Source organism: Halichoeres trimaculatus, unplaced genomic scaffold (genome assembly GCF_033239565.1).
Source record: "Halichoeres trimaculatus isolate MK-OKI-2021-1 unplaced genomic scaffold, fHalTri1.1 fHalTri1_scaffold_22, whole genome shotgun sequence".
NCBI classification, from domain to species: Eukaryota; Metazoa; Chordata; class Actinopteri; order Labriformes; family Labridae; genus Halichoeres; species Halichoeres trimaculatus.
In genome coordinates this window covers 11,202,161-11,219,838 of record NW_027437200.1, presented here as the reverse complement: position 1 = coordinate 11,219,838, position 17,678 = coordinate 11,202,161, and the positions used below count along the sequence as shown (strand labels likewise).

At 38.8% G+C, this 17,678-nt stretch overlaps 1 protein-coding gene across 2 annotated transcripts in view; it reads left to right on the top strand.

Moving 5' to 3' along the window:
* plcb3 (phospholipase C, beta 3 (phosphatidylinositol-specific)) overlaps positions 1–17,678 on the top strand; it is a 77,786-nt gene that overhangs the window by 40,550 nt on the left and 19,558 nt on the right. For both annotated transcript variants that reach the window (XM_074699303.1, XM_074699302.1), the window contains exons 3-9: positions 6,670–6,738; positions 13,011–13,148; positions 13,472–13,551; positions 13,628–13,681; positions 13,951–14,023; positions 16,466–16,566; positions 16,732–16,898. In XM_074699303.1, the coding sequence (XP_074555404.1) occupies positions 6,670–6,738; positions 13,011–13,148; positions 13,472–13,551; positions 13,628–13,681; positions 13,951–14,023; positions 16,466–16,566; positions 16,732–16,898 (682 nt within the window). The remainder of the gene's footprint in view (positions 1–6,669; positions 6,739–13,010; positions 13,149–13,471; positions 13,552–13,627; positions 13,682–13,950; positions 14,024–16,465; positions 16,567–16,731; positions 16,899–17,678) is intronic.

The window sequence follows — 17,678 nt, the reverse complement described above, 5'->3', positions numbered from 1 at the left end:
CAACAAGTTCAAAATGTTTGTAAGAAGTGTTGAGGGAGTGCATTCTGGGAAATGTAGGACATCTGTATCTAAGGCAGTTTAAGGAAGGCTCAGGGAAAATCCTCCAGCACACCAAACACAGTAAATTAGAGCAAACTGTGGCACTTCATCACAACAGGACTCCTGGAAAACTGTCATGCAGACTCATTTGGAACCATAATGAGCCTGCAGCTGAGTCTGGAGTGATAAATGGAGCGAGCAGTGTTTGGGCTTAGCGCTGACAGATGAATGGAGGGCTACAGCTGCCATGACTGGCTAAATATTACACACTGAAACACACAGATACACACACGCTAACTGAGCAGAAGGCCAGAATATGTTAGGAATGTGCTCGGAGATGACTGACCTTCACACCTACCCACTCACCAGGTTGTGCTCTCAGATACACAGTCATTTGCAAAAAAAACACACATTTTAACGACAAACTCGCACATTTTTCTGATCACACGCTGACAGATTTGTACTTGAGGAATCAACTCAGCTGCTGTCACAGGCATCCAATGTGCTCTGACTTACAAGCCTTTTCCATACACACACCTACTCACTCCTGCATACACCCTGTCTTGCTCAACGGGTCAGGATGTTTCACAAGTCAGGACCTGCATGTTGAGGATATGCCTGTCTGTACTCCCACCAGTATGTGTGTGTGTGTGTGTGTGTTTGAGTGTGTGTCTTTATTACTCAGAAGTAGGGCTGAACTATAATGGGAAAAAATGATATCATGATACTTTTGTCACTCAGTTCAGCTGAATTCTTGATGATAACAGACTCTCACCTATTTTCCTCTGTCCCCCTCTTCCTCTGTGTTAATTATTGATATTGACATTTAATATTTCCTCCAAGTGATTCTTCTCACATCAAGTCAGACTTTTTGACATACGCTCCTGCACAGAGGTCCCACTATTTAAGTTTTCCTCTGCAACCAAACTATATAATGGGGATATTATAATAATCTTTTGCCAGAGATGTGAATCAATGAAAAGTAATGTTTAGAGACATTTCTAGAGCAAGCACAATGCATTTTGTAAAGTTTTGTAAGTGGTCCAACTTAGAAAGAGAAAAAGAGCTAATTTCTGCAGGAAGCAAAACAAAATTAAAGCACTTTAGCATTAAGCTAAGACTGTTCCAAGTTTTATGGCAGCTCATTCAATCCTAAAGCATCGAACAATACTCTCACTCCTGATTTCTTTTCAATACATTCAACATGTTATATATCTCCTAATGGACCAAAACACATATTGGAAAAAAAAAATGCTAGCTTGATGCTAATGTATAAGAGAAATTGCATCTAAATGCCAACGTTTAGCATGCATCAATCATCGATATACCTCTGGTTTTAAATCAGAATTTAAACTTTCATCACAGAAACATATTACTGTTACTCTCTGTAAACAATAATTAAAACTTTAAATGTCAGAGAACTAACTGGTAAATGTTCCCAAACAGGCTATGGCTCAAATAAACGCTATAACCACTTTGAGATACTAGGTGGCCCACTTCAATCATACCATGTAAAAACAAACCAATACATCCACGACAGATTTTTTTAATTATCCAGGTCCACTGAACAGTTTTGTACATTGAATTGTAAACAACAATAAAATGACTTCTTTTTGTTTTTTCTTAGTGCTTTAAAAAAAAAAAAAAAAAACTTCACATCATGATGTCTCTTCCCTCTGGCGGTGAAGTGGTGGAGCCTCCAAGAGAGTCCACTGAGAGTGGAGGTCTGCAGCTGGACCCCTCTCACAAAGTTTTTGTTCTTTATTAACGAGGAGAGGAGGTGAAAAACAAATTAAATGGGCTATCAGAAGATTGAAACTTAGGTGGTATTCAGACCTTGACTGTTTGGTCCACTTTAAACGGACCAGGGTTCGTTTCCCACGCTGGTGCGGACTTCTCATGCAGGTGTGAATAGACACAATTGAACCCTGGTGCGGACCAAACAACCGGACCGAGACCCACTTTTTGAGGTAGTCTCGGTCCACTTCCAAATGAACTCTGGTGCGGTTTGTGGTTCTCCAGTGCAGGTCTGAATACAAACCAAGGTCCATCCGAACTAACTACAGGATACATGCGCCTTTTGGGCCTATAAAGCCACTGTAACCTGACCGTCTTTGGTTCATACCTGATCCTCCCTCTTCTGTTTAGCCATGCTGTTGCTAGCATGTTGTGGGTCAGGACACGCAGAGCATAGCGTCTCCTTGCTGTGCGCATTTGTCTTCGCTGTTCCAAAATTTGAAACGTAGCGTTGTTAAGCCTGCTTTGAAGGAGCTGCTCTTGAAACTGAAAATGATTTTGCAGCTCTAATAAGAGCACAAACACACAGACCAGGAGAGTGGCATATAAGACTTCTATGTTTACCTCCATTTCCAGTCAGTGCTGTCCAATGAGAGCACTGATTGTCACACACATGGATGTGTTTACTAAATATAGTCCACTTGCAAAAAGTACAATCTGAATACAAACCGCACCAAACGAAAAAAATAAAGTCCGTTCTGGTCTGGACCAAACAAGTGGACCAAAGGACTTTTCTGGTCTGAATACAGCCTTAGATCTCAAAAACAAACCCAGAGCCTGTTTTGATTTAGGACAAAGATTAACACACAGATATGGAAGCCTCTGCAAGTAACCCTTAAAGTGTTTAATGTAACAATAATAATAATAATAATAATAATAATAATAATGATAAATGTATTTTTTGGTGCCTGTTATGACACTTAAGGTCACCTTACCTAGCAAAAGTATAGCTTCATAAAAACGAGAACACAGTTACATAAAGACATCAAACAGCAGAAATGAGGATGGCATGGTCAAACAGAAAAGGCGAATTGAAACAAATTTTGACACCTTATGTGATATTAACTATACGCGCACTGTCAGATTGTCAAAATCCGCTCCTGCTCCTTGTCTCTCCATCGCTCATTTAGATGTATTAGTAATTTGATTTGGTGTAGATAGGCTACATTTCTTAATTGAAAGGCTAAAAAAATATATATATTTTCCTGCTCAAACCATATGTTTTTTCTTCACACTGCATGACCGTATTATGTGGCTATTGTGAACACACACATAGCTAATATGTTGGTGAAATGATTCATCTGCACTCACTTCTACCAAGAAGTAAGAAAATATCAGACACACACACACACACAAACAGCAGATAAAGTTGTAGTCTCATTACTGTGATCTCCAAGGAGTCATCACAGCAATGGTAGAATGAAACCACGGCCTGTGGGAGAGGTGCTGTGTGTGTGTGTGTGTCCCACAGACCCAGAAGCGCTTTAATCTCCCAGGAAGTCAGTTATTCTCCACAGGCCAATCAGAGGACAGTGTTTTAGACAGAGTTGTATCCAATTGGTTCAACATTCTGACCTTTTTTTACTTGCAGCCAATCCCTGGGGAGCATTGAGACAGCATGGTGATGACATCACAGCTGGAGTGAAGTAATGACAGGAGGAATGTGGAAGAGATGAGTTTCAAAACTTTGGTTTAGAAGTGTGACTTCATGAGATTCTCTCTGTTTTTTATTTTTAAACAGAAAATCTGGATTGAACACATGAAAGGAAAGAAATTAACGATCTGACAAACTGTCCCAGATTCAGACAGCAAAGAGAGAAAGAATGACATCAGTGTTAAATGTTTTTCATCAATGAAACATCTGAGGAGGAAAAATGCAAATTCTGTCCTAAAATGTTCTCGATGTTAAGAGACAAGCCGTGCAGTGATTGAGACAGAAGAGCAGAAAAGCAAAGTGTTAGTCACTGAAATGAAGTGAGGCGGCCTGGGGGATGAGTGCAGGACTAAACAAATATTTACAGTGTGTCTTCCTCTCTGTTTATGGCTGATTTTATGACTGCACTCCCCGCCTCATGGGCTCTGCTCCCATTTTTGCCTCTTGCTTCGTCTCCGCTTCCAGACCACACTGTCTTTCCTTGCTGTTGCCTCTTTTCTTATCTCCTGTCAGTGTGTGTTTTGCCTGTTTACTTGTGCATGCATGTATACATGTGTGTATTTGTGTCACGGCATCAGTCATGCAAATCTGCTCCAAAGATATGTCCAAGATATCCATGAGTGTGTGAGAGCAGAGTTCCTTCCAAATATCTCTTTCTCCATCCCTCTGTTTTCCATTGTCTCACCCAAACACACACACACACACTCACACAGTGTTCATTTATCTCTGGCTGTGTTTTATGTCCTGAGAAGCAGGAGTGTCTGATAAGAAAAATAAATAAAAGTGGCTTTAATGGAAGGAGAAACCTGGGACAGGCTATAAACTCTTGGCCTAAGGAATTTATCTTGACATCGGCATTTCTTCGGTGTTCCCATGCGTCCTACACACATTTGTTACTTCAGTGTTTCCGCTGGCTGCGCCTTACATGAGCTGCAAACAGAGAAACAAAGAAAAGCACTGATGTAGCTGAATGTACAAATTTTTTTTTCTTTTTTGTAAACGTTTCATTTTTAATTTGACTTTCTGAAGGAGAAGCCTGCTAACGCACCCTAATTTAAAGATGCTGTGGGTAACTGTGACATCTTGCTAAACAGGTGGTGTAGAAATGAAATTTAATTATGTCAGGGCCTCAACACTTATATTTTAAGTTGAATAATCTTTTGCTTATTTTTTCAATTGGTCAATTAAACATGATGGCCTTCTTTTTTGAAACCCTGTTGTACCTCGCCTGCTTAAGCCCTTGCAAAAATGCTAAAAGTTGCAGTGAGCTGACGGACTGTTTGAGGCTGGCTGCAGAAAGACCAAGAGCCACACACACGCAGATCATCCCCCAAAAAAACTTTTACAGCATTTAAAACATATTTACCGCCTGTACAGGGTGATTTTTTTTCCAGCTAAGGGAATGAGGGTTTACACCAAATGAGAGTTTACACCAATTTTATTTACTATTTATATAAAAAATCTTTGCAACAACCTGTCAAATGCGCTTTATCATTTTTATGCTGACGATACAGTCATTTATACCTGCTCTTTCTCACTTTCACAGGCTTTAGAATTTTTACAGACTGCTTTTGATACAGTTCAGGCTCATCTTCAATCTTTGAAACTGGTTTTAAATGCAGAGAATACTAAAGTCATGGTATTTCCTCACAAACATGAATCAACTGAGCCCGTAAATGCCATCACGACACTAAACGGCAAGCAGATAGAGCTGGTCTCTACCTATAAGTATCTTGGGTTTCTGCTTGACCAAGAGATCTCATTTCAGGCTCATAATCCTAACCTGGTCCGTAAACTGAAGGCAAAACTTGGATTTTTCTATCGAAACAAATCCTGTTTTTTTTTTTTTCCTGTTGTATTTATCTGGTTAAATCAAGGTTAAATAAAAATGAAAAAATAAAAAAATACACAATATTAAGATCAAAAGTTTGGACAATCAGAGACGCAGCTTATGTGACTGACAGGTCTGGTGCCCTGTAGCTGTTAGTGAGGAGACTCAAAGCCCACCTCGAGAGTCAGCATTAGCTTCATTACTCTATTCAGGAACAGATGGGTGCTATCACTGAGACTACATCCATTTTTAATACAGTCTATGGTTTTTACTGGCTAGTATCTAACTTTTCCAATAACAAAAACAACGAGAAAAGCACTCATAGAGCACAGACCTCCGCCATGCATATTGTGACTGTGACAAAACACTTTAGTCCTACTTTAATGTTATACACCCTTTCAGCAGACTGTCTGCTACAATTTGTTGTAGCAGCAATTTGTTTCCTGACAGTGTTGAAAATTATGATGACCCAGTACATATTTCATATTCCAGATCTTAGTATCCAGAATATTGCCAGAATCTGGATCGTACTTTTACATCTGTCAGAAATTATGGTGACCTTGTCTTGTGTTGCTTTGCAAAGCAATCTGACCATTTATGGTGGAGTTATAAACACATATGGTGAAAACAGCCCTATCTCACAATGATAAAGAAAACTTTAGAAGGAATCCTGGATCCAGACAGTGATCCAGATCACCTCCAAAATGTAATCACTTCTTCCTTACCCCATTTTGAACATTTCCTGAAAATTTAATTAAGATTCCTTTGTTATTTTTTGAATTATGTTTTCTCCTATAATTATTGCAGGCCTAATATTTTTAATGTGCCAGTTTCTGAGTAGCAGTCTAACGAAGAATTGGTCCAAGCTAGCTCTGAATATCAAACACTAATTTTAAGTCCAAGTCTAGTGTATCAAAAAAAAAAAAAAAAAAAGAAGAATGAAAAGCAGAACTGATGCAGAGAGTGAAGTGATCCAGGGGGTAACAGGGCACCATGAGCTCTTACAGATATGATGGTGCATCTTTTCCTTAAAAGCCAATGTTGCTCCTGAAGGGGGTCATTTTTCCAGTCATGCAAACGGATTTATTACCACTAACTGGAAAACACTTCAGAAAAACTCATAATTTAGCACATTAATTTAAACATGGCTGAACACTGCCTGGTCAAATACCAGTGTTGGATTGATTAACCAGATGGTTTTCTTTTAAGTGCTCAGTGAAATCAGAAAAACCATGAATATGTTTCCAAACGATGCAGCAAACTTCCAGTTGCTGTCGATATTTCACCAAATGTTATGAAAGAAATGTTGCCAATTTTCAGTGAACTGACAAACTGGTTTCTTTTTCAGGAGGTGGAAATTCTGGACGTGGCCACTATCAGAGACACCAGAACAGGAAAATACGCCAAACAACCAAAGGTTAGTCATGGGTTTGTGTGTGTGTGTGTGTGTGTATGTGTGTGTGTGTAAATTAGAGACAGAGAAGCTGCCACCTCCTGCTGTTGATAACTTTGTCCTTGTGATGTTGAAGTGTAACTGTCACAGAAAGATGTGTGTGTGTATATGTGTGTGTATATGTATGTGTTTCCCCTCTCAGCGGATGGTAAAAATGTGACAGAGTGCTAATGAGCCTGCTGAAGATGGGGCATCAGACAGGAAGTGATATAACCAGTGGCTGTTGGAAAGGAAGTCATTGTGTAAGCGTGTTGATCTGTGTGTAAGAGCAGCTGATAAAAAGCAGGGCATTAGTTGTCCAGTTCAAACATGAAGATGTGTCATCAAAGGACAGACTGGTGGATAGAAGGAGCCAGGGGTTTGTCTTTTTTGATGTGGTTGGACAGTATAAAACAAAACAATTTGATTCTGCTTTAGATCAATTTGAAAGAGTAGGTCTCCTTTTTGCAGTAAAAATTAAGCCATCCGTAACAGTAGTCCAGAGTTGCGCAAAAATTGTATCTTAAAGCTGCAGTGTGGTGAGAATGATTCAAATTAAAATTACACAAATCCCTCTCATCTATTCCACAATCATAAGCCACCAGTTTTATTGTTGAAGCACCAGATTTAATCACAGGTTATCTCAGGCTACTTGACAAAAAAGAGCAGGTCTTTATGTATTCTTTGCTGTTCTATTTAAAGAGGTGTTACTTAAATTGACTGCTGAATGACTTGGCAGTATTTTATGCCAAAGAATCATTCATGACAAGCAGAAACCTCGTGAAGATACAGGCTCATAAGTGAACTGCCTATGGAGATAATTTGTTTCTTTATTATTAAATCAAAAAGAATAGATTTGAATCCAAAAAAGAGATTTGTGAGCAAAGAGAATAAGAGAGAAATGAGAAAAAAAATTGAGATCAAAATACAACAGGTTGCAATTGAAAAAAAAGCGAACATATTTCTTTCCATTTTGCTTATAAATCAGTCCTCTTTGCTTTCAAATTCTACTGCACTAAATGGGCGGGGCCTACACTAGTGGATAAGAGAATAGTTTCTATTGGTTGGTTTGACCTGGCTTTACTGAGTGCGAGCGCCAGCTACCACTTCCCTCCTCCACAACGCCTGGAGGTATGTTGATAGCCTCTGACTACAGTCTGCCTCACAACAACAACAACAACAACAACAACAACGACAATACAATATAATGAATTATAATGCCCTACTGCTGCAAGCACGCTAATTAGCATGGTTGCCAGGCTTGTAACACACTGGGGGAAACCCTGTACTGTTGTGTAGGAACCATGACACCGCGTGTACCGTGGAACAAAATGTTTTGATCACTCACTAATAGGGATGGGTACCTTACACATTTGAAACGATACGGTACCGATGCCCGGTACCTAGCAATTGGTACCGGTACTTAACGGTACCAATTTTCGGCACTTTTTTGTGGTTATGTGGTAAAAAATATTAATTTGTTTAACAATAAAATATATATATTTTTTCAATTTAACATATTTATTCTTCAAAATATAACCTTGAAATGCTGTGTTCATGTCTAGCATGGAAAAACGCCTACTCTTCCACTCCCTCACAGTCACAAGGATGCATTTAGGTACCTAAACATGGTACCTTTTGACTCTACACGAATCGATACCCGGTACTTTTGACAGAATTCGGTCGGTATCCCTACTCACTAACTTAGCTAACGTTACTATGCTCAGGCTGTAACTAGCAGAGACAACCATGCTAATTAGCGTGCTTGCAGCAGTAGGGCATTATAATTCATTATATTGTATTGTTGTTGTTGTTGTTGTGAATGTACAGCGGACTGTAGTCAGAGGCTATCAACTTACCTCCAGGCGTTGTGTAAGAGGGAAGTGGTAGCTGGCGCTCGCACTCGGTATAGCCAGGTCAAACCAACCAATAGCCACCAAGCTAAACTTTAGAACTTGAATGCAAAGAGGACTGATTTACAAGCAAAATGGAAAGAAATATGTTCTCCATTTTTTTTTTCAATTGCAACCTTTTCTATTTTGATCTCGTTTTTTTTTTTCCATTTCTCTCTTATTCTCTTTTGATTACAAATCTCTCTTTTGGTTTCAAATCTATTCTTTTTGATTGAATAATAAAGAAACAAAATTCTCTCCATAACTACCTCTCTAAACCATCAGCATCTAAAGCCTCCACCTTTACCTCACTACAACTTATCCTGTTAAAGCTGCTTTATCAGTACTTCTCCATGAGTGATGTATGAAATCACATCAAGTTACATGAGAGGTTTCTGATGCATATGTGCTGCATCATTTATCATTATCATCATTTTACTTTTACGTCCTGCAGCTTTTTTACCTGCCTGTTTCATTTATCAGACAAGCTGGGAAGGAAAATACTGTGTGAGCAAACACAAATCTACTCTGATAAATCTGTACACAGTGTGCCTGGCCTAACACAACACCAAACCATAGATAATTTCAGGACATTCAGAGCATCCAGTATTCTCTTGCACAGGTCACATGCAGCACCAAATTCCTTTCTTTGGATGAGTTCTTACAAAAGTTTCATTTAGGTAAAGGTTGCTTGATGAGGAACAGTGCGCACTAGGAGGATAAATGATAACTTCTTTACCAGCAGGGACAGTTTGGTTTCATATGTGTCACAGGTGCAGCACTGTAAACACATACTGTAGCGTCCTGCAAAACACACTCTGGGTCTTAAACTCAGAGACTGTTTTGCAGGTTTTTTTGAGAACTGTACACATGGTACTGTCAGCTGTAACAAAGCCAGAAATAATAAACTTCACCCTCTACTGCTCCTGGCTGAATGTGTCCAAACCTTAGGTGTGGGAAACACACATGAACACACCTCTTGATCCCAACAACTTAATACCATCCAATCAGTGAACTCTCAGACATTGGCAGCTGAACTGTGATGCATTCACTTGTGGTCTGTTAAGCTCAGTTCACACAGTAACTCATCTCACAGTGAAACACGTCTCCACTATCTGACATCAACAAACCACCAGTTGGTTATGATACTTATCAGTGAACATCTTCAAAGATTTTCTTCATTAACTTTCTTCCTCAGGCTCTATGAGAGGGACATTTTCTGAGCTCTAAACTTATTCAGAAGGCATTTCTCCTGTCCATGTTCTCCACAACCTCTGACACTGCATTTGACAGTGATGGATAGATTGACAGCATCATAAATATAAAACTGGAAATATTGCAATGGGCCCCCTGTTGGCTTGCTGCAGTTCAGGTAAAATGAGTCCGTTAACACTGACAAATAATAAATAATATCATCAATTTGGAAAAAACAAAAACAAATAATGATTATATAATATTTAGGCCTGTACCAGGGATAGACCGATCCAACTTTTCTGGTTCCGTTACTGATACCTCGGCTTTGGGTATTGATCGATACCAATACTGATACGGATACCAATCTCAATCCAATACCAGTGTTAAATAATAACCTGCATTCCCTACTGTGAGATAAGACTGGTAAAGTTTTGGGTAAAAGACAAAACATGAGTAGGCCAAATTACTGAAGTTTATATTTATTTATTAAATATTAGTATTAAATGTATATATTGAATGTTTAAATTAGGGCTGTCATTTTAACGCGTTAATTAGATAAATTAATTACACCGCAAATTAACGTGTTATAAAAATTAACGCAGATTAATCTGGATCCCAAACCCCCGAGGTGTTCAAAGACACACTTATTTTCAAATGTCTGGTATTTACAAACCGTTTGTCCTACTTAGAAAAAGTGGTGTTCTCGTCGGATTTTCAAATTTCCGACAGTCCCTGAATGTATCACACATGAAGTCAGCAACATGCTATAAACCGGGGGGGAAGCTAGAGTGATACAGTCCACGTTTATTCACACGTCCTTTAATGTCCTGAAATTCAAATTCTTTGTTTTGGGACCTTAAGCAGATATGAGATTAAAATTAGATTAATTAGATTAATTAATTACAAATCCTGTAATTAATTAGATTAATTTTTTTAATCGCCTGACAGCACTAGTTTAAATATTAAGCAGCATTTTGATAAAAAAAAAAAAAACAATGCTTTAGAACTTACAGAAATTCTACTTTGATACCCTGTATACTGGTAATAAGGGGCACAGCTACAATTAGGTAAACACAGACAGTTGCCTGGGGCCCCAAGATCCTCAGGGGCCCCCAAAGCATCTCTTAAAAACTGATTTATGAAGTTCTCTTCAATTGAAAGCATTTCTTTTTTCTAAATCTTACTTCACATGCTTCAAAATACATCAAAAGGCTTACTCTTTAATGATTGTTTTGGGTACCTCCTCCATTCTTATTCAATGGGCTATTCCACGTTACAACACATCTGAAAATTTGATTCAGGAAGAAAGTGGTAAAAAAAACTCTTTTTTTCCCCATTTTTTTCTTATTTTCAACCAAGTCGGAAGTAAAAACAATGTTGCTCTGAGATCTGAGATAAACATGTAAGACTTTTAGGATTTTAAGGACTTTATCTAGCCCAGGAAACAGGATAATTTTCTCAAAATCAAACTTTTTGAGTTGGTGATAAACATTATTGTACAAAATCTCTTTTTTGGATACATAACTCACTGGACAGGGGGTCAAATAAAAATACATTAACTTTAAAATAATAGTACCAAAAAGTATGGTAACTGTAAATATCACCTCTTTCAGTAGATTTTTTTTCCAGTTTTATGTTGTGCTTGATATTTACATATTTTTTCTTTACTAAATTATTATTTTTTTCAATATTTACCTATTGTAATGTTTTTTACGTCATACTTTCTTGTTTGTTACTGTTACTCTGTAAATTCCCCACTGTGGGACAAATAAACTGTCAGTTGACCATAAAAGATTTCAAATCCAGGACAAAGTGGACTAAATTATGTATTCACTTTTTTCTAAATCAAACTAAAGTACAGAACTTGAGGAAATGCATTTAGTTGCATTAAGAGACAGTGGACCCAAGGAAGGCCAGTCGAGCTCTGAGGAAGATGAGTTACAAGGACATGGAGGGCCCCATTGACTGGGTTTGCCTTGGGCCCCCAAACCACTAAATACGCCCCTGCTGGTAATGCAGCAAAGAAAAAAGAAAGTGAATCAAAGATAACATTTAAATCAAGTAGCAAAGAGCGCCCTTAAAAAAAAGGCCTGGATCGGCACCTTCGTTTGGTCCTTTTCCCACCGATACTGATCCAGCTTTGAGGGGCACAGATAGACCAATACATGATACTAGGATCAGGATTGGTGCATCCCTAGTGTGTACTGGGAAGACGTCACTAAATGTGTCAGAAACACAAGCAATGGTGCAAACTATGGGGTGATTTTTCTGTTATCAGAGACTGGAAATCTGAGGCCTGGAGAGTTTGGCTTTGACGTGCAGCAAAAAATTGCTGTGCAAAACTGAACCAGTGACTATCACATCAAAGACTTCAGTCCCTATACGAGGCATAGACTAAAAACATGAGGCCAACCAGCGCCTCATGCTGGATGAGAGATCACCTCCTGAGACTTCTCATAGACTTTTCCAAAAGGATGAAATTTGTCTGTTTGTGTCCGTCTTTGTAATTAAATCTTATCGCTTGTATTCACTCTGTGCAGACTTTTAACGCTGATGCTGGTTGAAGGAGTTCATCACTCATATCCAGGAGCAGTGTTTGAGTTCCCCTGGAAAATCCAAAGAGCAGAGTGTCATCAGTTTTATGAGGGCTACTTATTTGGTCGACAGTTGTTCTAATAAAACTGTTGACACTAAGGTCTGCTCATTATCATCTAAGACGAGGAGTTTCTTTTTTTTCTTTTTTCTTTTTTTTTAAACGAAGAAGAAAAAAAAGGAAATTCAGCTGCCTGGATCCTTTAAACTCCAGCTCCATCCTCTGCGCTGCTCTTGCCAAACTTTTCTCAATAAACAATCCTCTAAGTTAATTTGTTTAATTGAAATGAAAGAGAGAGCCGACAGAGAGGGACTAATGGAGAGAATGCATAATTGATAGAGAGACACGCAGAGAGCTGCTGGAGGAGAGAGTGGTCTGAAAACAAGGAAAGAGTCGTTTGCTTAATTAGATCAGAGTGCACCACATGCATCACATTTACTGTTCTCTGGAGGCAGAGATTGATGAGGAGTGAGAAGGTTGGACAGTCTACAGCCTCGTAAAACAGTGATGTGTCCTAGAAAGTTGTGTTTTATGTGATGTTTTAAGGAAATCAAGTCAAATGTGTGTTTGTGTGTCAGGATCCAAAGCTGAGGGAGGTGCTGGGCTTCGGTAAGGGCGACAACGTTGAAGGGAAGCTGGTGACCATCGTTCACGGCAATGACCTGGTCAACACCTCCTTCCTTAACTTCCAGGCCATGCAGGAAGATACAGCAAAGGTAATTAAAACTACACACTTCATCTGAAAACTCACTGCCAAAAACACAACTTATCCTTATTTCCTTCATTCCTTCCCTCAGTCTCCTTCCTCCCCTCTTCTTCTTTTGGCCTTCTCCCCTCAGGCCATAAGCTGACTACTTTCTTTACAATGTTGACATAGCGGCTAATGCGTGTGCTTGTTTAGGAGATAAACAGCAGGATTTTTTCCTCATGTTTTGTTTTGTGTGCACAAAAACTGCATCATGTAGTTAAACATCAGGCAAACAAACAAACATCCCTGGTTTGTCATCTCTCTCACGTGTTAGTGTGTTTGCATTTCCAGATTTGGACGGATGAGCTGTTCACTTTGGCGACTAACATACTTTCCCAGAATGCATCGCGGAACACCTTCCTCCTCAAAGCGTAAGGACTGAGTGTGTCTCATCTAAACTTGAGATGGCTGAAGACGGTTTGTAAACTCTCTGTTTTTCTCTTTTAGGCACACCAAGTTGAAGCTGCAGGTGAATCAGGACGGGAAGATTCCTGTGAAGAAGTGAGAATCACATGAACCACTTGTTTAACTTTATACACAGTTTAAAACAAGGCAGTGCCTCCTGCTTCTTCTTTCCTTTCCTCTGCTCTGGCTCTCTTCCACTTTCACTATCAGTTCTACTTTACTTTATCTCTGCTGGCTGTTGACATTTGACTCATTCTTTGGTTGCAGACACCACAAATGTAAATCTGATCCTTTCAGACTCTGTTCACAGAACAAAAACATTTTAACTCTGAAAGATTTTTTTCTCTCCAAACTTTGTCTTTCAGTATCCTCAAGATGTTCTCAGATAAAAAGCGAGTGGAGACGGCGCTGGAGCAGTGTGGCCTCGTAAATAACAGGGTAATCATCCGATCAACGATCACTGACAACAGATCCACTTAAGATACTTGTTACTGTTGTAGTCCTTTATAGTAATTAGGACTCAGTCCGTCACCCTGGGGTGTTGGAGAATTCTCTGAATGCCTTTGCATTGACCAGGGGCTCACTAGATGACATTAAGGTCTTCACAGAATTTAAAGTTGTGGGAGATGACACACACTGAAAGTTCAGACCATTTTTATACATAACAATCCTTCTGTAAGGAGTCGTTGTTTCATATACACCAGGGTTCCTGCGGGCCCTTAAAAAGTCTTAAAATGTCTTAAATTAAAAACCAGGAAATCAAGCTCCTAAATTGTCTTAAATTTACCGTAAATTTGCTGTAGGTATTTAATTTCCGCACGGTGCGTTTAATGCCCATGACAAAGCACTATGACCTGCTGTAAAACTTCTAATGGTGTGTATTTGTTGCGATTTGTTTCACTAATTAAATTGCAGTAAGTAGGAGAGTTAGCTGGAAGTGTGAATAATGATGGTGCAGTGATGCTTTTCAATATTAAGTTCATGGTCCTTGCCCACAAACACACACGCACACACACACACGCATACATATACACACACACATACAACTTGCTATTGTGAGTAAAAAGAGTTGGTTTAATGAAAAAGATTTTTTTTTTTTGCCTTCCCCCTAACATAAATCCATACTGGTCAGTTTTGACCAGCAAAACCACAGATCTTTCTATTGTTAATAATGTTGGGTTAAAAACAAAGAACTCAACTAACTTTTTGGTAGGTGTGCTCTAATATCAGTCTTTAAGACTTGCACAATGTGCTTAACCATGGTCTTCACTATAGGAAATAAAAAGTGATTCAAAACAGTTTTTTTTAATTTAAAACGAGTGGTATATTGTAAGATAGAAAGAGTATAGAGCCAAAAATATAACATTAAAAACATTGTTTACATGGATTTGAATACATAAGTTGGCTATGAGGTGAAAAACAATATTGGGTAATAGCTGTTGTTTTTTAAGTTTAACCACGGGTCAAATTTGACCCGCTAACACTAAAGACGTCAGCAGCTTTCTAACACAATACAAGGGTTAAGTGCAATACAGTGTGTTGTTTACCATAGTGCAACTTTTGTATGTTATGTTGGCTCTTTTCTGCATTACAATCGAAAAAAAATGGTGGAAAAAAGAGAAAACGCCAACTGTGATTATTTTAACAGCAAATAAATTTACTTTTTTCATCGACAGAATGACATTTTTGGGTCTTAAATTACATTTTGTTTGGTCTTAAAAATGTCTTAAAAGGCATTAAATTTGACTATTTGAATGTTGCAAGAACCCTGCACATGAGTTCTCACAGAATCCAGTGGACTTAAATGTGACTCAAACAACTCCTACAAATAGTCAAATAGCCTGATCGGGTCATTCAAATTTTTTTCTAAACATGTTTTTACATTTTATTTTGATAGTAGCTGAAATGATAGCGGTTGAATTAGCATGGCTAAAGTTACAGAATGCTCTGATCAAGCTACCTTGTGGCCTGTTGATACAGCACAGTTGAATGCAGTCGCCCAAAACTCTGTAGAGCCGAATCAAAAATAAGCTAAAAAAAGGATTTAAGTTTTGGCTTCCAAAAGCAGGAAACCTAAAGTAAGGCTACTTTTAGATAAAAGACTCACAACTGAGCAATATCAATTGATACAACCAATGTTTCCCATTGAAAAATCTGATATTGTGCAATAAAAGTTACTATGAATATGATTTTAGCAGTCTACTTCACTGTAAAATGAAATTTTAAACAAACAAAAAACACATCATCAAGTTTAGAGATTAAGTATTATATAAACTTTGAAATAATATTTCATAATACATAAATTATTTCACCAGTACACCTCTAGGAAGGTGAATTGTTTAATATTTGTCGTGCTTTTGTGGTTACACCATTTGACAACAGAAATGCAAACTACACATTGAGACATCCAACATGTTAAAATAACATGTTTGAAGCATATTTTTGATGCCAACCCTTATTTGTCGCTGTCCCTTTTAGAGCTGAAGGCAAGTGATAACAGGAGTCATGCGTTTCCTGGTGATAGTGTCAGAATTCTGCTTGAATATGCATTTTGAGGTACCAGAGGATTGTGGTTTGGGTGGTAAAAAGTATCCTGCGTTTGAAAAGTTGCTGCAATCTCTTTAAAGAATCAGACTGGTTGAGTCACAAGACGTTTCTTTTCGACAGGAGACGAGATAGTGCAAACTGCATAGTCAGCATTTCTCTGTGAATTTTTGTGCTCCGATGCCTCCTGCTGGAAAAGCACACAAAGTGGGAAAAACGAGGGTGTTTCTGTTCAGCCTACAGCATTCACATGATTTATGATGTATTTCCCAGTGTTCTCAGGGACTGTGGTGTATTTCAGTGTGTTGATGGCACAATCCCTCTGTTCTCTTTCAGTCAGAGGGGCTCAAGCCAGATGATTTCACGTGGGAGGCCTTCCAGAAGTTTCTCGCCACCCTCTGTCTGCGCCCTGAGATACAAAGCATCTTTGAAGAATGGTATGCAGCACATAACTTCCATGAAGAATAACGTTTTTCCTGAACACAATTCAAACTTTGACTCCAAAACCTTTAAAAAAATGACGCTCAAATTATACTTTTAAGGATCCCTTGAAATGCTGATGATGTGCAAACACATGCAAACTTTATTTTTATGTGCTCCAGTGGCTCTAAGGGGAAGCCTTTCATCTCTCTGGACCAGCTGATGGACTTCATGAACCGCAAGCAGCGAGACTCTCGACTGAACGAGGTGCTGTACCCCCCGCTGAAAAGAGAACAGGTTCGACAAACCATGGAGAAATATGAGACCAACACAAGCCAGCTGGAGAGAGGTCAGGAGCCTTTTCTGTGCATACATTTCTCTGTGTATATTGTCCTATTCAGAGTAAGCCACAGAGAACAACATCTTATCCTGGCCTTTAACACCTGGAGTCGTTTTCTTGTTTTCTGTTAAAGGATAAGTTTGGTTTATACAGCTTTTACATTGTTTATAGAATGAAGTAGAACAAAATACTCACCCAGAAGGCTTTCCTGATCCAAGCAGTGCTTCGGGAGATATTTAGATCCAAATCGTGCAGCGGACGTCCGTATAATGGGATCCATCAGGGCATAGACAGCACCGCTCCTAAAACTGCATTAATCGTCCAAAAACTTGTGTTTTTCACCAATATTCCATCATGGTCCGCTCCGGGTTAGTCCTCTGTTGCAGTCTGTGTCACTCCAGACAGCGCTGTGTGGCTGTACTGACCTCTGAACTGACTAAGACTTTGTTTAGTACTCGGCATGCGCAGTCCTTTCTGGAGAGCTGACTCCTTTCTTTGAGGGGCAATCGTAAACAAAAACATGAGTTTTTGGATGATTCATTCAGTTTTAGGAGCGGCACTGTCTATGCCCCTGGTGGATCCCATTATACGGACGTCCGCTGCACGATTTTGGATCTAAATATCTCCTGAAGCACTGCTTGGATCAGGAAAACATTTTGGGTGAGTATTTTGTTCAACTTCATTCTATAAACAATGTAAAAGCTATATAAACTGAACTTATCCTTTAAGGAATGCTTTTAGTTTTAGTGGACTGACCCCCGTCCTTCACACCTGTCTTATCAAACAACT